This window comes from Podarcis melisellensis (genome assembly GCF_964234715.1).
Source record: "Podarcis melisellensis genome assembly, chromosome: 12".
In the NCBI taxonomy this organism is placed as follows: domain Eukaryota; kingdom Metazoa; phylum Chordata; class Lepidosauria; order Squamata; family Lacertidae; genus Podarcis; species Podarcis melisellensis.
In genome coordinates, this window is record NC_138544.1 from 29,252,181 (window position 1) to 29,273,118 (window position 20,938).

Genomic DNA, 20,938 nt, shown 5'->3' on the forward strand with positions numbered 1-20,938 from the left:
GATGAACAAAAGGTGATCTGCCGCTGGTACCACGCAACCGCGGGACTGTGCCTCTCCAGCCAACTCATGCCTAACACGATGGGTGTGTCCGATAAGTGGGTGACATTGAAACTAATAAGTTCTCGATGGTTGCCAATCTGCATCATCATGGGAGGGGTTTGCTGCACCACTTGCCCCCCCAGCAACTTCCTGCCGTCTACCGTGACCACGTTTAGAGGCGTCGTTGCAGGCAGGAGCGCCATGTTGTGCTGCTTAACGAACTGCAGTCCCACGAAGTCGGCGTTGCTTCCCGAATCGATCGTTATTGGAACCTCGAGGAGTCTCCCATCAGGCAACTGGAGTGTTGCTGTGAGCAGAACTGCCGGTCTGGGAGGCAAAGGGTCCACGCTCTGCAGTGATGCTGGGGGCTTGTCTACAGATCCGCCTGGCTGAGCCCCAGTAGCTCTGCTTCCAGCCAGGCACTGTCGTTTCCCTGAAGCTGCTCCCCTGGTTGCACCTCTGCTGTTACAGTTGCCAGTGCTGCAGTGTGCTTCTGGAGCCTCTGGGGGCACTCTTTCGCCATATGGTGCGCACTGTCACAGATGTAACACTTCCTGGTTCCTCTAGGAGGCTTCGCTTTGGCTGCACCAGGGACAGGGCTCTGGGATGGCTTCTGAGCCCTAGCACCACCAATCTCCATTGGCTCCTCGCTGTCCTTCCCCATTGGCGAGGGGTGCGCACGGCTGAAATCCCTGTGCACAAAAGGGAGAGTCCTCGCTTGCGCACGCGCTTGGGGCCCGTCCTCCTCGTGCCACGGACGTCCCTCATGTCGAATTCCAATAGCTAAAGCCCGTTGCACCACGTCTTCTAGGGTCTGGGGTCTGTCCCCCCTAGCGATCTCATCCTTGATGGGGGGGCTCAATCCCTCCCAAAAAAGATCTCTGACCGGCTTACTGTCCTTTGGCCAATCTAAGGCGGTGAGCAATGCAAAAAATTTAGAGTGGTATTGGCGCACAGTCGCTTTCCCCTGCCTCAGCCCGTGCATTTGACGGCGCGCAATGTCCACATCCACAGAGGATTGAAAACAAGAATCCATCGCTTTGATGAACGCAGTTGAATTGCGACGGGCCGGTCCATCTTCGCGCCACAGATTGCGTAGCCAAGCCCTGGCCTCCCCATGCAGGTGCGAAACAATGAACCCCACTTTCTCCTCCTCATCTTTAAAATCGTGACGGAGTAAATGCAGTGCATATACGACGTCCGCTCTGAAATTGGGATAGTCTTGCAAGTTGCCATTAAAATGCGGAACCAGGGCACCCCCCCTCCGTCCAAGCGCAATGCCCTCCGCTCTGGAACCTGGGGCCCCCGCCCTGTCCGCGTGTTCCCACCTTGCCTGCAAATCCTGGCACGTCTTCTCCAAGTCGTCATTCTTCTTCTGCGAAGCAATGACTGCCGATGTGAGAGCGGTAACCTGATCCCGCAGTGCAACCAGCTGCTCCTCAGCGCTCATGGCTGCTCCCGTTCGTGAGCTTCGCAAAAAAAATTTTTTGCTTTCTGAGAGGGGACTTACTGTCACGGCCACCCAGGACGGGTCCCAGCTCACAAGAGACCTCACTCCGTTGCAGTTTATTTACAGGAAAAGTTTATTGAAGATTTCTGCTTCTCGTACAGTTCAGCATCGTGGCCGTACGTCTGTCACGTTAGACCGCTGAAGTCCCCTCTGACTCCTCCCCTCTTCCACACCAACTTAATAGCCTGGCTCTAGACCACCTCTTCCTCTCCTTTCTTTTCCGCAGGGTCTTCCTGCCCCCCTGGGTTCCCTCTCTCCGTGACTCGCCTGAGGCTGAATCCTCTGCCGCCTCTTCCCCCCTCCTTCTGGCTTTAGGGCCGGGCTCCTCCCCTGAGCTCTCTCCACTTCCGCGCGCCTCTACGTTTGAACTTGGCGCGCGTACGTTGCTGCTGACCTTTCTTTCGACCGCTACACCACCCCTTGTTCTGCTCTCCACCCTTTCCGGCTGAACACCTTGCTCCAACCCCCTTTCTCTGTTCTCTCCTAATCCTGCTCCCTCCGAGAGGCTGACGACTCCACCCCCTTTACTCCGTTCCGGCTGAGACGCCTCTTGCTGCGTCTGTCTTCCACTGGGCTCCTCTCCGCTTCTCCCTTCTCCTCCCTTTTGCTTGATTAAGGTAACCCCCTTTTGAGAATCCTCTGACTCGCTGCTCAGACTCGTGGATTCCCTCAGAATTCCGTCATCTTCTTCCTCATCCTTCTGCCCCTCCTCCCACTCGCTCTCCGTCTCCTCTGTCATCTCCTCCTCTCTCCCAGAAACCCTGACACCAACTAATTAATATGAGGTTTAGATGCTGAATCCAGAAAATAAAAGTCTCCAAGGGAACTCCTTCAGTAATTATTGACTTTGGTGCAGTAGGACCCTTGTTTTAATAAAACAATTGGGGGAAAGACTAGGATAAAAGAGGATGAAAGCTTCTATTGAGACACATCCGTATTACACCTTGAGGGTGAAATGCTCTAAAATAGTTTATTATAACAGGAAGTATTAGGTGACATGCTTGGCATAAGAATTCCACTGGAACAGCCCTGGAAAAGTAGCACAGAGGTTTGAAGAAGATTCCTATCACAACATGTACCATTCTGATTCTTAACCATCCTTGTCTGGTTTGTATGTTATGTAAGCTTTTACTTCTGCTCTGCAAGTTATTGAGCAGTATGTCATGGATATTTTCCGGCTCACATTTTTCTATATAAAAAAAACTTCCTATCCTTGTTGAAAGTGTGTTCCCTCCTAACACATTGCAGATTTAACTTGCATTCTTAAACTTTTTTGAATCTTAACGGTTGTATCCGAAGTAGCGATACCTGAATGTTCTGTTAGTGCAAGGATTACTGTGTGTGCAATCAATTTTTAATATATGTTTAAAATGTGTATTTGAAGTTATGGATATAAGAAGCCATTGGCTTCCATTCTAACCTGTTTGCTGCATGTACCATTGCTTCTGTTCTGCTGCACTTCAGTTTCTGAAAAGCTATGTCATTCATCTCACTGGCCACTGTGGTGGAATTTTACATAATTATAGGGAACCCAATGCAAATGGGGAGAAATGCCATGTATTGCTTGCAGACTGACAACAATGAATGCCAATCATAGTTGCTGGATTGATTTCTCTTCTAGACATGGGATGAGTCAGAGAACATAGGCAGTTTCTGTTTCTGTCTGAATTCTTCAACATCCATAATTTGAAGCCCCAAATAAGTTGTTACGTCATTTGATGAGTATATAGTAGGGTCCAGTCTTACTGTTGTCCAGAGATCCTAGTTCCTTGTCATACAGTGTGTGAAACCTGCTTGACAGTCATGATATTAGGGTCAAAATTCCAGCCCTGATCTTCAGCAGAGTTGACTTCTGAAAAGTGTAACTAAAAAGTGTACCTAATAAAGCATAAAACTTTGGAGGGCAACTAACTGCATAAAGTCTGGGAATTTCCCATGTCTAAAGCTGTTGGTGGTTGTGGCAGACAAAAATGATTTGCCATACTCATGGAATGTTTAGGAATATTTTAGCATATATCATCAAAAGCAGCACATGCACATTTCTGCATCTCCTAATCGTGGCTTTTACTTTTCTTTTAACAGTGTTTTCATATACCATCAGTGCCAGAAGCTTCAGAAAATTGGCACCATCTAGAAGTTAGCGCAGATTGATTTTCTTCTTCCTGGATATCTGATAATTTGAGAAACTAAACTGTAAAAACTGCTGGGGGGGTATTTTGATTACCTCCACTTGAAGCAGACAACAAGACTGGTATGTAAACTGCACTTTGCCATCATTATGATGAACACGGAGAAATGGGCTAACCTCAGTCCTTCGGAATTCTCTCAGCTTCAGAAGTATGCAGAATGTAAGTACTCAATTTTTTAAAACTTTTATATTTCTGTGTATTTGTATCAAATTTTCAGCTATATGAAAATGTAAGACATAAAAGTGTCCAAATGCAATTTGCTGTCATAACATTTTTTTTGTAAGTAAACATGTATATATAGAGAGAAATTATTCAGTTGTGTGTGTGTGTGTGTGTCTGTGTGTGTCTGTTTGTATTTGGTTTTCGAACAGCTTAGTTTTCAAATGTTTTGGCTCCCGAATGACGCAAACCCGGAAGTGACTGTTCCAGTTTGCGAACTATTTTTGGAAGCCGAACGTCCAATGGGGCTTCCACAGCTTCCGATTGGCTACAGGAACTTCCTGCAGCCAATCAGAAGCCACACTTTGGTTTCTGAACATTTTGGAAGTTGAACGGACTTCCGGAACTGATTCCGTTCGACTTCCAAGGTACAACTGTGTTGTGTTTTATATATATATATATATATATATATTCTGCCTTGACAATTGACTCTTGAATGCATAAAGGTTCCCATTTCTGGGAAGTCTTCCAAAACTCCGTATCAATTAATGAAAGGCCTCTGAAAACTGATGATAGAGGCCCAGATCTGTTTTCCATGCGCTACATTTCAGTTAGGTTGTTGTTTCACTGCAAGTGGCCCTGATCCAGCGATGATTGGCCTTCCTTGAGCTCAAGAGGCTATGTGCTCAGTCTGAAAATGATATATAGAGTAGCTCATGCATTCATACCTTTGCGCTTTTCCAAGGCGAGATAAAAAGAAATCTTAAATTTTCTACGATCTCTCTGCTGCCTGTTTAAAGTTTTCAATAAAACCTCCAGCTACCATACTAGAGGCCAGGATATTTTGTACTCTGGCAAGTAAGTATGGCCAGAGGCTAGATGACTGTGTATCCAGAGGCTTTGCAGCTTAAACTGAAGCAGAAGGAAAGAAAATCTGGAGTAGATTTTCTTTGTTGTGAGAGAGACTGCTGAAAATAGAGTCCTGCAAGTCCACTGGTTAGGAACCTAATGGGAGAATAGGATCTGCTGGGCTTTTAATGTTGCAAATTTCTATATTACTTTCAGCCTCCATGCATATGTTCATAAAACCTTACATCATAGAAATGCCATAAACCTGTCCTCTTCATTTCAAGGAAACCAATTTTGGGGCACAACCTGGAATCCCAGAATCGTCTTGATAGCTTTCTTTTTCTTTTTTAAAGTGTTCTGTTTCTAATATTTGGTTTGACTAGGATAAAGTTGGCTCTTTGACATTTTGTTCAGAACACTGGGCAAAATTTGATCCAGCCTTGAAATTCAATTCAAGCCCAGCTAATGTAAATTGAAAAGAAATTGCTATTAAAGTGACTGAATGACGTATTCTAGATACAGTATATGCAAAACCTTTTAGCTCTTTCTCACTGGAAACTTTTGAAGCTATTTTTCTCCCTCTCTCCTAACAAATTTGACATCACACTTCATTCTGATCTAACCATTGTGGTTGCAGCATATTAATTACCCTCGGAAACAAGGAAAGATATATGAAGCCAGCGCTATTTGTTTATTGCAAGCAGCCTGTTAACTCTTTTTGTATAATATAAGACATTTCTGAGATGCAACTGATATAAATCAGCCCACATCCTCTCACTTTGGGTTAGCACTTTTTATACCTTGCATCTATCCAGTTTGCTGTGTAGACATTTTCGCAAGGCATACACATAAATGAAAGTACATAATAAAAACTCTGCTTTCAGAAAATGCAATAGAGAGACTAGTTTACAGCAGTGGGAAAAACTTCCATTTTTTTATGTCTTGTATTAGGAAGGTTTGAGGTTCATTTTGCAGTTTTTTCCTAACCTCTCCATCCCCACTCTTGTTAATTAAGTGAGGGGGTGCTTGTAAATGGAGACATTAACTGGAAGAATTCTTATTTCTCCATTTCCTTTGGTATTTTAGAGTTCCACTTGGTGTGGGTGGGATTAGAATTCAGATTCTTAATTCAATAAATTGCAGCCATAGCAGTGGCAACTCTTTGCTCTTAAAGAGAACTTGTTGCCTTTTGTGCACTGGGGTGGCGGCATATTTTGATGGACACTTGCTTTTTCTGTACATCCAGAAAGCACCAGCACATACATCACAGCACAATCCTAACTGTGTCTACTCAGAAATAAGTCCTCTTGAATTCAATGAGGCTTACTCCCAAATAAATGGCACGGTGGGGGCGGGGGAGGTTAGGATTGCAACATAAATCACTTTGAAAATAAAATTAGATTGCAAACCTGTCAAAAAAATAAAAACAAACATTATGCCCTCACAAAACCCCATAGATTTGGAAACAGGATATAGATTATATAAGGGAGTAAATTAAAAGCTACTTACTTGATTTTTGTTCTTGTTTTATGGATACAGTGGTACCGCATGTTACACACACTTCAGGTTACAGACTCTGCTAACCCAGAAATAGTATCTCGGGTTAAGAACTTTGCTTCAGGATGAGAACAGAAATCGCATGGCAGCAGCGGGAGGCCCCATTAGCTAAAGTGGTACCTCAGGTTAAGAACAGTGTCAGGTTAAGAGCGGACCTCCTAACCCGAGGTACCACTGTAATTAATACTTAAATTGTCACAATCCTTGATTTTCTGAAACTTGTACTGCCACTCAGTAAATTTGTGATGTTTACATCAACAGAATGCAAAGCAATTTGTAATATTAGGTGCCTTCTGGTATTGGCTGCTATTTCCCCAAAAGTTGTGAAGTCCTCTGAAGCAACAGCCTATGAAGTGCAAGGAAAGTAAAATCAGGCATTGTGTGTACATTTGCATCCTTCTGGACATCCACTGCATTTGAAAGTTAGATAACATAATTTATTTAAATTCCAATGCATCATGCAGACTTATGGTGTCCATGTTTTACAAACCAGTTCTAGATTTGTAAGGTACCTGTCAGGGAACTGCCATCGGAAAGAGAGATGGTGCAGAGGCTCCAGCAGACTCGGAGAGATTCTGCAGCGGAGGAGGGAACCAGCAGGGGGAGAGCAGAAGCTCCGGCAGAAGGGGAGTCGGAGGAGGGAGGGCTCTGGGATACTTCTAGTGAGAATAGTGCAGAGGTAACAAGACCCCCGTTGGCAACTCCCACCCTTCGCCGGAAGCTGTCACGCAGAGAGTCACGAAGGCGCATGTCCGTGAAACAACTTTTATGTTAGCGTAAATTTCGTAGACGCCCACTGTCAGATTCTACCAGCGACTAACGGAGTCACGCCTTGGGAGGCTCCGTTAGTGCCTCGGTTTGGTTGACCAGCCAAACACCAGAGGGATCAAGCTTTTACGCACAAGCAGCTCATTATCCCATCATAGCAATCTGACAGTCTTTGAAAGCAGCTTGTGCAAGCAGAGGGCATCATGAGCGAACCAGCCGGAACCGCAGGAGCTGGAGCTGGAGCAGGTCCAAGCCTGGAGGAAAGGTACAGGGCGATGGAGGTCCAGCTCGCGCTGCAAACGGCGAGGCTTGAGGAGAGGAGGGCTCAAGATGCGGATAAGGGGAAAACCGCCCCACTTGCCAGAAAGGTGCCTGGATTGGTGCAGAGATTTGGGGGGGATCCCAGGAACTATCAAGCCTTTAGAACGGAGATGCAATATGCTCTCAATCTACTGTTTGATGACTTCACCGATGAGAACTCTAGAGTGGCGTACGTAATTAGCCATCTAGAGGGAGGGGCGAGGGACTGGGTTCGACCCCTGATGGCAGCCAATAATGATATCTTAAAGGACACGAGGAAGTTTTTTCGCGCCATGGACTTGATGTTTTCCAGCGAGATTGAGCAGGGGGTGGTGCGGAGGCAGTTGATGGGGTGCAAACAGGGGAGCCGATCTGTACGTGAGTACTGGACTGAGTTCACTATGCTTATTCATAGACTGGGGTGGGATCTAGCAAGTGAACCTATTCAAATGTTATTTGAAGAAGGGCTATCTCCGACCGTGAAAGATGAACTTTCCCGGGCGCCCAGGGCGGAGTCTATGGATCAGCTGACTAAATCTGCACTGTCCATAGGAGCGCGCCAAGAAGCAAGAGCTTTGGAAAAGCGGGAAGGAAAGGGGGAACGTTGGAAGGACTTCCGCATTCCAGAGATTCCGGAGCAGTCTTTCCCGCCCGCAGAGCCGATGGAACTGGGAACAGCGCGCGCGCGCGCAGTTTCAAACACCAGTGAAGGGCGGAAGAAGGAGGGAAAGAGTGCCAAGAGATGTTATCTCTGCCAACAGCCAGGGCACTTTGCCAGAGTTTGTCCGCAAAGGAAGGAATGGCAGGGCATGGCGGGAACTGTTGGGGGAAAGGAGGAAGGAGAAATAGAGGAGCAAGTAAAAGCCAACGCCTGGTTGCCAACATCAGGGCACAGCAGCCAGGCCAGGGAGTAGTGAATGTGCCCACGCCGGAACCTCCAAGACCAGCGCTTGTGATAGAGGTGTTGCTGGAACTGTCAAACGGACACCCACTAAAGATAAAAGCGCTATTGGATTCAGGCAGCTCCTGTAATTTCATGAGTAAGGAGTTTGCTGCTGAACACCAGATACAAACTCTCCCATTAAGTAAGCCTTTGCAAGTAACCACGATTGATGGGAGGGAACTGTTGGGGGGAGAAGTGAGCCAACAGACTGTACCAATGATTATGAGGGTGGCAAGACACACAGAACTGATAGCGTTTAATGTAGCCACCTTGGGAGGAGCTCCCATCATTCTGGGAATGAGCTGGCTGGCACTACACGATCCGCTAGTAGGCTGGCATCAGAGGGTGGTTTCCTTTGGTTCAGCACATTGCCTAGAACACTGCAAGGAGGGAGAGGGTCAGGCAGGGGCCAGAGCCACTCTAGCAGGGATGGAAGTGACTGACAAGGGGAAGGTGCCACCACAATACGCTGATTTGATTGACGTCTTCAGTGAAAAGGAAGCAGATAAACTGCCCCCGCACAGACCCTTTGACTGTCAAGTCACCTTACTCCCAGGAGCACAATTGCCAGTGGGCAAGCTGTATGCCATGTCAGACCGTGAGATGCAGGAGTTAAGGGAGTTCATTGACAAGAACCTCAAGCGAGGTTTCATCAGAGAGTCACGAGCGGTGGGGGGCAGCCCAGTGTTCTTTGTGGACAAAAAAAACACGGGCAAACCCAGGCTTGTGTGTGATTTCAGGGCCCTAAATGCTGTGTCAGAACCAGTGACTTTCCCTATGCCCAGAATTGATGACATTCTGACACGGGTGAGAAAAGGGAAGATTTTTACCAAGCTGGACCTTAGGGGGGCATATAACTTGATACGTGTGAGGAAGGGGGATGAGTGGAAAACCACTATGTTCACCCCCTTGGGGGCGTTTGAGTACCTAGTTATGCCTTTTGGATTACAAGGGGGCTCCGCCTGCTTTCAATCATTCATGAATCACGTCCTGGGGCCATTGCTTTACAAGAACTGCGTGGCGTTCTTAGATGACGTCCTGGTGTACTCAGAGAATGAGGAGCAGCATGTGCGAGATGTTAGAGAAGTACTGAGCAAACTGCGAGAAAATCGGCTGTGGGTGAAACTGGAGAAATGCCAGTTTCATAGCAGGGAGGTGGAATTCCTGGGGTACCGGTTGTCTGACAAGGGGTTGGCTATGGATCCCAGCAAGGTTCAAGTGGTACTGGAATGGAAAACACCAAAGACCAAGAAGGACGTGCAAAGGTTCCTGGGCTTCGGAAACTTCTATAGGAAGTTCATCAAGAACTTTGCCCATTTAACAGCGCCCATCACGGATTGTCTTAGCAGCAAGAAAAAATTTGCTTGGACGGAAGAAGCGCAAGGGGCATTCGAACGCTTAAAGGCAGCGTTTGCGTCGGAGGAGCAACTTTTGCACGTGGATCTACGGCAACCAATGCGAGTGGAGACTGACGCGTCAGACCGAGCGGTAGGGGCCGTGCTTCTCCAGCCGGGGAAAGATGCGTCTGAATGGAGACCGTGTGCATTCTTCTCGCGGAAGTTGAACAAATCCGAGAGGAACTACACAGTATACGACCGAGAACTGCTCGCCATTCATGAAGCATTCCGGAGATGGCGGCACTTGCTGATTGGGGCGCATCACAAGGTTCAAGTCCGGACTGACCACAAAAATCTGGAGTACTGGAGAACAGCCCGAGTGCTGAACCAGAGACAAGTGAGATGGGCCCAGGAGTTCTCCAAATTCAATTTTGAGATTCGTTACGTGCCAGGGTCCGAGAACGTAAGGGCGGACGCTCTTTCCAGAAAGCCTGAGTACTTAGAGGGGGAGGGCGCGCCGGAAGCAAGGCACGTAATCCCTGAAGACCGCTGGGTGTGTGGGGCGGCTTTGGTGGGGCAGAAAGAACTGTTAGAGGGTACGGAGGACGACGAATACGCCCAAGAGAAACTCAGAGAACTCAGGAGGACAGAGGAGAACACAGGGGGGTTTGAAGAAAAGAGTGGGGCGTTGTATTACAAAGGGGCACTGTACATACCCGATGGGGAACTGAGGGGCAGAGTACTCAAGCAGTTGCATGATAGCCCCACAGCGGGGCATTTTGGACAGCACAAAACCATGTGGTTGGTTACCAGGGAGTTTTGGTGGCCCAAGGTGAGGGAGGATGTACGGGAATATGTCAGGGGTTGCGACAGGTGCCAGCGAGCGAAAGGGGAGAGGGTGGCGCCAGCGGGGCTCTTACAACCCTTACCCACACCAGAAAGGCCATGGGAGGCAGTCTCCATAGATTTTATGACGGACCTGCCAAAATCCAAGGGCAAAACGGCGGTCATGGTAGTGGTAGATCTATTAACGAAGATGTGTCATTTTATAGCCTGTTCACATGCGGTCACAGCGGAGGAAACCGCCAAGTTGTTCGTAGAGCATATTTTCCGGTTGCATGGCGCCCCCTTGAGGGTGGTCAGCGACAGAGGGAAACAGTTTACTTCCAGGTTCTGGAGGAAACTTATGAGCTTACTGCACGTGGAAATCAATTTCTCCACTGCCCGGCACCCGGAAACAAATGGGCAAGCGGAAAGGGCAAACGGGATTTTACAACAATACCTGAGGTGTTATGTAAAGGACCGAGAAAATGATTGGGTAGATAAGTTACCTCTGGCAGAATTTGCCTACAACAACGCTGAGAACGTGTCCACAGGGCTGAGTCCCTTTCTGGCAAATTATGGGTGTCATCCCAGGGCATTTCCAGGAGAAGGAGGGGAGAGGTGGAGTGTGCCGGCGGCGGAACATTTTGTTGAAGAGATGGAAGCCATCCACCGTCAGCTACAACTTAACTTAGAGAGAGCCAAGGAAGAATATAAAAAGCAAGCAGACAAAAATAGGAGGGAGGGTGAAACTATAAGGGTGGGAGACCGGGTGTGGCTATCCACCCAGGGACTACCTTTCAAGGGGGGTTGTAAGAAACTGAAACCCAAAAGATTGGGACCCTTTGAGGTCATACAGCAGGTGAACCCAGTAGCATTCAAACTCAGACTGCCCAGTCACATGAAATTGCACCCAGTATTTCACAGGTCATTACTGTCGCCGTACCGAGAGGGACGTGAATGGGGGGGGGAAGCGTGAGAGAGAGGTCTCCCGAACGCCCGTGATAGAAGAGAGAGAACGCGACATGAACGTGGCAGGAATCATTGATTCCAGGTGGAAGGGGGATCAGGTGGAATATCTGGTAGAATGGGAGGGGGAAGTAGAGTCGGAAAACACTTGGGTACCCGCTGAGGTAGTCAATGACGAGGTTTTAATAGAAACATTTCATCGGCGTTTCCCAAAAAAACCGCAACCCGTGGCACGATTTAGAAGGGAACACTTTGGGACCACCGATGAGGAAGGAGAGTTTGGAGGGTTCCCAGAGTCAGGGGTGGGTGAGGAAGCCGACTCCGACGAAGAAGAGGAAGACGGGGAGAGAGACGGTACGCCATGGTTAGAAGTGTTTGAATCCTCGGACGACGAGGAGAGCTCCTTTAGGGGCTTTCCGCCCTCACCGCCAGTGGGAGAGGAAGCGGGGGGTGAAGGGGGCCCTGAGGGGGAGGTGGATGTCAGGGAACTGCCATCGGAAAGAGAGATGGTGCAGAGGCTCCAGCAGACTCGGAGAGATTCTGCAGCGGAGGAGGGAACCAGCAGGGGGAGAGCAGAAGCTCCGGCAGAAGGGGAGTCGGAGGAGGGAGGGCTCTGGGATACTTCTAGTGAGAATAGTGCAGAGGTAACAAGACCCCCGTTGGCAACTCCCACCCTTCGCCGGAAGCTGTCACGCAGAGAGTCACGAAGGCGCATGTCCGTGAAACAACTTTTATGTTGGCGTAAATTTCGTAGACGCCCACTGTCAGATTCTACCAGCGACTAACGGAGTCACGCCTTGGGAGGCTCCGTTAGTGCCTCGGTTTGGTTGACCAGCCAAACACCAGAGGGATCAAGCTTTTACGCACAAGCAGCTCATTATCCCATCATAGTACCATTGATAGGGAATGTTTTATTTAGGTTATGAGACTTCATGGTTCCGTATACTGAATCAAGAATGGAGTTCATTTTTAGTTTAAACGAGCCTTCCCCAACCTGGTGGCCTTCGTGTATTTTAGACTTATAACAACAGCCGTGCTGGTTGAGGCTAATGGGATTTGTGATCTATAACATCTGGAGGATAGTGGGCTGGAGAAGGCTGACCCTGATCAATTTCTTTCACACATGTAAGACACACAAAAACCCCTACCTGGCACTTTGACCTGCATGCTGTGCGCAAGTTTCCCCTAAGGCGGCAAGTAGCAGCACTTTGCGTGTGCAATTTTCACTGAGAACATGGAACAGAGAGAAAATGTTCACCCCCTTTTCTCCCCCAGGGCCACAGTCTCTGTCTGAACTGCTTTTGCTATGGCTGCCATTTGCATCAGCCACTGGCCTTTGAGTATAAAATGCAAACACGTCTAAACAACTAAGCATTGAAACTAATAATTAAAACACCAGCTGTTGCAATTTGTGTACAAGTATAAACACAAGAACACTATGAAGCAGATAACTGAGAAATATTGTAAGTCATGAAAATATCCGTTTTCTAGTGCAGCATTATGATTCTAGGGCATTGTCACCAAATATTTTCAAAATCTGTTCCAAATAATTCTACTCAAGACTTCTGTGATCCAGGCCCACTGGCCTAAATATTGGGAAATAATTGGAAAAATTGGAGATAAATGGAGGTTACAGAGTATGGAAAAGTTAAAAAACAAGGTGCGAGATTGGTTGCATTATGCTCAAATCCAGGAAGTTTTTAAAGCAGATAAAAAAGTGGGTTTTCAGGAGGAAAAATCAAAACTAGAAACAGAGTTGCTTGAGCCAAAATCTAAGCTAATTTCGAGAATGTATAACTTGCTGCTTAAATGGAACACACAGGATGAGATTGTCAAATCCTCTATGATAAAGTGGGCACAGGACTTGGGGCATAACATTATGTTTGAAGACTGGGAAAGGTTATGGAACACCGGAATGAAATTCACGGCATGTACTGCCTTGAAGGAAAACATTATGAAAATGATATACCGGTGGTACATGACCCCAGTCAAGCTTGCAAAGATATATCACCTGTCCGATAATAAATGTTGGAAATGTAAGGAAGAGGAAGGGACATTTTTACACCTCTGGTGGACCTGCCCGAAAGTGAAGGCCTTCTGGGAAATGATACATAATGAACTAAAAAAGGTGCTGAGATTCACCTTACCTAAGAAACCGGAGGCCTTCCTTTTGGGCATGGTGGACCAGAGGATGGTCAAGAAAGATAGAACTTTCTTTATGTACGCTACTACGGCAGCGAGGATTTTGTTGGCAAAGCACTGGAAGACACAAAATCTACCCACATTGGAAGAATGGCAGACGCAGCTGATGGACTATATGGAGTTGGCTGAAATGACTGGCAGAATTCGAGACTCGGGAGAAGAAGAAACGGAGGAAGTTTGGAAAAACTTTAAGGACTATATGAAAAAGCATTATAAGCTGTATGAATGTTAAAAAATGCTCCTTTCTAGGAAGGTATAGCTTCAGTATCGGCAAATTTCTGAATTGATAAATAAGACACTATAAGACAGAAGTGAGGTAATGAAATATTTTTATTGTGTGGAAATTAAAAATTAATGCAATTGTATTGAAATGTTTACATCAGATAACACGATAAAATGGAAGATATATTGTTATGTATAAAACAAGTTAACAAATTGCTGAGGTTTTGGTTACACAGGGAATGCAGTGCTCGGGAGATGGGGGGAGTCCATTGGATTCATGGAAGTATGTATTTGAAAGTGGAAATTTGTCTATTAAAAACCTAATAAAATATTTAAAAAAAAAAAGACTTCTGTGATCCAGTTTACATTTTCATGTAGCTCATGAATTTTATGTTCCAGTTTACATTTTCCACCACCTATTAGTAATTATATATTGCTCTTCTTTTTAGATTATAAACTCATTGACCTCTTGTTCTTCTAAGCTTGCTATTCCTCATTTGTGGTTCTGAAATCTTAAAAGTTTCCTATAGGGTCATAATGTTAGGCTCCTTGTGATCCCCATGCCTCCTGTCCTTGCTTTTCTACCAGACATCTCTGATGAAGGATGGGACTGAGAACTGCTCTTTTTTTCCTGGCTGTTCTTGGAAAAACCTATTGTTTTCTCTAGGACTTAAAAGGATTTTGCTTCAATATTGTCTGGGAATCCTTGGATATCATTCTCTTGGTACTCACTCTATATTGTGCATAGTATTGTAGTAGTATGATTTAGGCAGCAATAAGTAACCTTTAAACAACTGCTGGGAGAAGCATTAATGTTTATAATTCAGCCTATGCATGTGTTGTTATTCATTAATGTTTATCTAATCTTCGCCATTCTGCTGGTTTTCCTTCTGATCATTTGGAGGATTGAAATTTTGACTATTTGTTGAAAACAGGCTTTGGTTTTGGGGTGGATGACTGATGTAAATATACTGTACTTTGTATCCCTTGTTTTGTACAAGATGAATAAATTGATGTCATCCGTCATTGTTTTTGCAGATTCTACAAAGAAAATTAAGGATGTTTTGGAAGAATTCCATGGTAATGGTGTGCTAGCAAAGTACAATCCTGAAGGGGTAACTTTGTCTGTCTTTTCTAACTTTTAGATATTTGCACTAGTTGATTGAAATTAATGTTTTGCATTCTGCAGGATTACTTTTTCTGCTGTCTTTTCAATTTCTAAAGTTGCCTGACACTTTGTGCTCCAGTTGATATAAAGTTGGACTCTGGTAAATCAATAGCCCTGTGCAAAGAACTGCAGTCGGGGTTTTGGCAGCTGGTCTCCACCCTCCATGCATGGTTTTTGCTTTGTGAACTGAATAAACCTATGTGGATTCTGTGTCCATGATTTTGGCAAGACCATGCAGCGAGCCCACATGCATATAACTTATAGGCAGGTGGTGTCTTGCATCCAGAACCTAAATGTGGCAGTCTGGCGGTTTTGAGCCATATCCTGATTGTGGTTATGTGTGCAATATTTCATTCAATTCCTTACCTGTAAAATGGGAATGAAATCAATGGATGGTTGTAATGATGAGTGTGAGGTGCTTCTGAATCCCCTTTAGAACCATAGAGAGAGATTCACCTTTGTCAAGTGAGAGAAATTGGGCAGAGTTGGGTGTAATTAGATCATTAAAGGTAGCCTGTTCACTGGGAACATTCAGTACAAATATAGCAGTTCCTTGCACACCTACATTAAAAATGGTGGAAACAAGCAATCAGAACTTACCCATATGGGGTCTTGTTTCAGCTGGACCCTTCAATCGTACTCCTGCAACATTAGCGATTTTCCAGACCCACACCAGACATGGTAACTTGTGCCTTCCTGGTGTGCTAATTCATATGCAAATGAAGTGACATTGCTACATGGCCAAAAAAGGGACTATCCAAAGTTTATACCATTTGTTAGTTTGTTCTAGAGCAATTTCTTTGTGCTTATTACTAACTACATATAAAGAGACTTATTATCACTTACCACATTATTACTTTCTGATCTTCCTAGTTGTAAAATGACTTTCAGCTGAAAATGCTGTTTTTTAAAGAAAAGAAATTCAGAATTGCTGGACTGTATTACTATTATTTATATATTTTTCTTTTCTTTCATGCACCCCAGAAGCAAGATATTCTTAAACAAGTAAGCAACGTTGGTGGTTTTTTGTTTGTTTATAATGTATCTGTCATGTTACTGATTTTATGGAGCTTTGCAGAACTCTTGATACTTTTTTCTAGTTGCATGCACCTCTGCAAAAATAATACAGTTACAGAAAATGTAGACTATTGACTTCATGGTTACTTCACTTTCATACTGTTCCACCCCCACATCCCAACCCCACCGTAGTTTGTTGGGAAACTCATGAATAGACTTTATTGCCACTGTTTTCTGTGAAAGGCGAAGACACACATGTTTTGCTGGACCCTGCAAAAGCAGGGTCTCCATTGTGCTGTCGTATACATAAACTTTCCTGTTAAGATTGCATCCTTGTGGTATGTACAGAACAGCTCCAGTATTATATGGAGTAAGCTGTTCTTAAAATAGCATTCTGTGTACATTGGAATACGCATGGAGATCAGGATTGGATTGTATGTTATTTATTTTCCAAAATAGATGCATAGAGCATTATGTATATGAACAATCAGATTTTCTGAATTCGCATGAAATGCATTATCTAGTTGTCTAATTATACTTATAAACTCCAGTCACAGAATAGCGGGAGGATCTTAATTCATGACACTGGGTCTTAGAGATATTGTTGGAACTAGGGACTAGTGATTCATTGTCTTGGTCCATATTTTGTAAAACTGTGGCTTTAAGCTGGTGTGTCTGACTTGCTTTTGTCAAAGTCCTTATCTGTAGAATGAGATGTTCTTCTACCCTGTCACCTGTGAACACCCTTGTTCATAATAACCCCTTAACTTAGAAAGGTCTCGTGATAGTGAGATAGATTGGCTCCTATTTTGTGGTCCCATTTTGAGGATTAAGGACTCAGTTAAAAAAAGGTAAAGGGACCCCAGACCATTAGGTCCAGTCGTTACCGACTCTGGGGTTGCGGCGCTCATCTCGCTTTATTGGCCGAGGGAATGAGGAACTATGTCCTTTCTATTTGTATACCAACTAGTCATCAGCCTCTTGGACGGAGTAGGCACATGTTTAAAGGAACTTTATAAGGATGCTTCAACAAAATATATTGCGCAGCCTGAAAGTCATTGTGCATGTATTGCTCTTATTGACATGCTTAATAATATTCTCTAAATTATGCCAGACATGATTTTTGGTTATGGGTGTCGTAAATGATTTCAGTATGATTCACCACCCCTCTCTTCTCATACTGCTTTCATTTATGATTATGGTGGCTGTGCATTTGTCGGACTACGTAGGGCAAAGGCATCTTGCTTGCTTTCCCTTGCAGTTAGGGAAAAGAGGTATCCCATTATTTGTAGCTGTTTGCATATAGATATTGCAATTTATTTTTAGTGTGTTTGCCATGACACACAGAGCAGGAGTGTGTGGATGTGTTTAGAGGACAGTGCGGACTAATAATTCTTACCTCACATGGTTCCCACAAGCTTGGTGACGCAGGGACATAATAAAGTGGATGAATATTCTTGACCACCAGCTGTAAAAATGAATAAGCTTACCTCTCCCATTAAAATTGCTCTCAGGATATTTCTTCCAAGACATCACAGATGCAGAGTCTGCTGTTTCATTAGTTTTGTATTCTGGTGTTGTGTACTGCATTCTTTGCCTTCATACAAATAAGAAGTTGCTCCTTACTGGACTGGAAGAACTTGCAGTCTTAATCTAAAAGTATGTAAAACAGATTGCTATTTTCTAATATTGTCATTTAGAAGACCAAGGATGAAATTCATGTGATGGAGAAGTGCTGCACCTTTAGCATCAGTACTTAATAAGTTTCCCTCTTTCCTCCTGCTACACACACAAAAATCAGCATCAACAGTGTTGATCCATAGACAGTTAAGAGTTTGACTATTGCTGGAGGGGTGGGGTGTGTGTGTCCAGTGCTTGTCATTGGGTTGTGTGAGTCAACAGTGATGCGGGTGGCACTGTGGTCTAAACCACTGAGCCGCTTGGGCTTGCTGATCAGAAGGTTGGCAGTTCGAATCCGCAGAACGAGGTGCACTCATGTTGCTCTGTCCCAGCTCCTGCCAGCCTAGCAGTTCAAAAGCACACCAGTTCAAGTAGATAAATAGGTACCACTTTGGCAGGAAGGTAAACGGCATTTCCGTGCACTCTGGTTTCTGTCATGGTGTTCCTTTGCACCAGAAGCGGTTTAATCATGCTGGCAACATAACCTAGAAAGCTGTCTGTGGACAAACACCAGCTCCCTTGGCCTGAAAGCGAGATGAGCGCTGCAACCCCATAGTCGCCTTTGACTGGACTTAAGCGTCCAGGGGTCCTTTACCTTTTATCCTTTGCAACAGCAAAAAAAGCTAATGCTATCCTAGGCTGCATCAGCCAAAGTATAGTGTCCAGAGCAAGGGAAGTAATGATACCACTCTATTCTGCCTTGCTCAGACCACACGTGGAATACTGTTTCCAGTTCTGAGCACCACAATTTAAGAAGGATATTGAGGAACTGGAATATGTGCAGAGGAAGGCAACCAAGATGATCAAAGGTCTGGAAACCAAGCCTTAGAAGGAACAGTTGAGGGAGCTGGGTATGTTTAGCCTGGAAAAGAGGAGACTGAGAGGAGATGTGCTGATAATCTTCAAATATCTAAAGGGCTGTCACATGGGAAATGGAGCAAGCTTGTTTTCTCCTGCTCCAGATAGTAGGACTCAATCCAATGGATTCTAGTTACAAGAAAGGAGATTCTGATTAAACATCAGAAAGAGCTTTCTTTCAGTAAGAACTGTTTGACAGTGGAACAGACTCCCTTGAGAAGTTGTGGACTCTCCTTCATTGGAAGTTTTTAAACATATGACCATCTGTCATGGATGCTTTAGTTGTGATTCTTGCATTGCAGGGTGCTGGAGTGAAACAAGTATTATCTCTGGTTTAGACATAACACTAAGGCCAGGGATCATGGTTTGTCTTGTCCTCACTAGTATGTGGAGGAAACAGACAGCTCAGATAGGTGTGTTCACTGTGAATCATTGTCTGGTTTGCTGTGACATACAAACTGGGTCAATAAGTATAAAAGAAATATAGAATTCAGTGTCTGGCAGGTTGAGAGGAGTTCCCTACCAGGACAGACTTTGCTCGTGTGATCAAGACATTGATTCCATAAAACATATTTTGTTGCATTGTGCAAAATATGAGCAAGCCAGGGCTGAACTGATACTATACTATACTGAACCGATACCCTTGCTGGTACTTTCCCGGGAAAATCAGAGGCTCACTATGTCAGGTTCCTACTGGAAGCCTGGACAAATGCTAGAACGTTAGCAGTGGCAAACGTTTTTATCGGTGGTTGCAAGAACAAATGAGCCCTATATTCCAAACAAAATGCTTGCTTAACCTGGAGGTAGGCTGTATGAATTGTGTATTGATTTGTAATGATTTGTTGGGTCTCTGGACCCTAATAAAGATTGATTGATTGATTGATTGATTGAATTCAGTTGAAAAATGGTCATATGTGTGCACATCCCATGTGTGATAGAGGCCTTGTGCCTGCAATTATATATTTTTAGAAATTTATGTGCCACCTTTCAAAACAAAACATTACGTTTCATCCTAAAATACTCAGGTATAGATAATTCCCTGTCTTCTTCTACAGACAATTGACTTAGAAGGATTCAAGTTATTTATGAAGACTTTCCTGGAGGCTGACCTCCCAGAAGAATTTTGTGAGCACCTATTTACCTCATTTGGCAGCAAAATCCCTTATAGTAGTCCTATGGTAAAGAATAAGCCCCCGCTCCTTCCAGGAGGTAAGTAAATAAATAAATAGATAAAATGTGGTGCTTGGCGGTCTTTGTTATTGTTATCACTGGACCTATCGTTATAGTTTTGGTTAACGTGCCACGTGATCAAGGATTTAATGAAAAGGCTTTAATACTCCTTAGTGACTCACATCTTTTAGGGATGACTCAGCCTGTTCAGCTAGCGGGAGAGGAAGAAAAACAGCAGTCACAATTTCAGCTTGGGCAGAGAGGGATAAAGGGTCACACCAGGAGCTTTGCTGGAGTTAGCCGTACTGAATGTAGTCTTTAACAAATACATGTTTGAAAATGTTGTAGGAGGCAAAGCCATTGTTCGGGCAACAATTTGACAGGGGAATGGTTAATACTCCCAGCTGATTCTCCAATCCAAACCACTCTTCTCAAAGCAATGTTTTCAGCGGAACCAGGACATGTAGTTTGACCCCCGAGATGCTCAGTGGACAATCTTAGGTCCAAGTTTCATAGGTGCTTCCCAGTGTTTTATTCACCTACTCCCTTAATATTTTTACATGCTTCCCCAATCTCCATGAGTGTTGCGAGATTCCAGAGGTTGCCCACATGCTTACCAGGGTCTGTGTTCCCTTTGGGGACAATGAGGCACAGCGGAGACTGTGATGTCTTTATGACATATGGGTTTTATTTAGACATAAATACAATCTGACCCTAGATGGCGGGATTGCAGAGCATTCACATTCTGTGAGGGTCTGGCTCCCCTCTTGAGGGCAGCATTGGATTCAAAGGGCAGTAAAAAGCTGTCCTCTGTGTCTCTTCGTTCCAGTCTGTCTTCCCCAGTTCACATGGAGTTCTGCACCTCCTCTTCCTCCCTGCTAACCAACACTAGTGGCCTCCCCACAGCCTACATAGTTCAAAGTTGAAATGCTAAACCTGTGCTTTGCATCTGCCCACTAGCACACAGGAAAGAATGGGCCCCACTCCCTCTTGCCTGTCACTCTTGCCCTCCAGTGGTTTCCTTGATGGGCCACCACTGACCTTTCCAGCTAATGGGCCATCCAGCTGGCACTGACAAGTTGGCTTGGCTTGTTAGCATAACTAAATCCAGCGGGGGTTCTGTGTTTAGCAACGTTTAATCAGAACTTGATTAGATCTGATGTTTACTACATCCAGGTA

At 45.0% G+C, this 20,938-nt stretch overlaps 1 protein-coding gene across 6 annotated transcripts in view; it reads left to right on the forward strand.

Moving 5' to 3' along the window:
- DGKB (diacylglycerol kinase beta) overlaps nt 1–20,938 on the forward strand; it is a 269,619-nt gene that overhangs the window by 50,609 nt on the left and 198,072 nt on the right. For all 6 annotated transcript variants that reach the window (XM_081883233.1, XM_081883235.1, XM_081883232.1 and 3 more), the window contains 4 exons: nt 3,632–3,897; nt 14,905–14,981; nt 16,019–16,039; nt 19,645–19,798. In XM_081883233.1, the coding sequence (XP_081739359.1) occupies nt 3,828–3,897; nt 14,905–14,981; nt 16,019–16,039; nt 19,645–19,798 (322 nt within the window). In that variant the 5' untranslated portion in view covers nt 3,632–3,827. The remainder of the gene's footprint in view (nt 1–3,631; nt 3,898–14,904; nt 14,982–16,018; nt 16,040–19,644; nt 19,799–20,938) is intronic.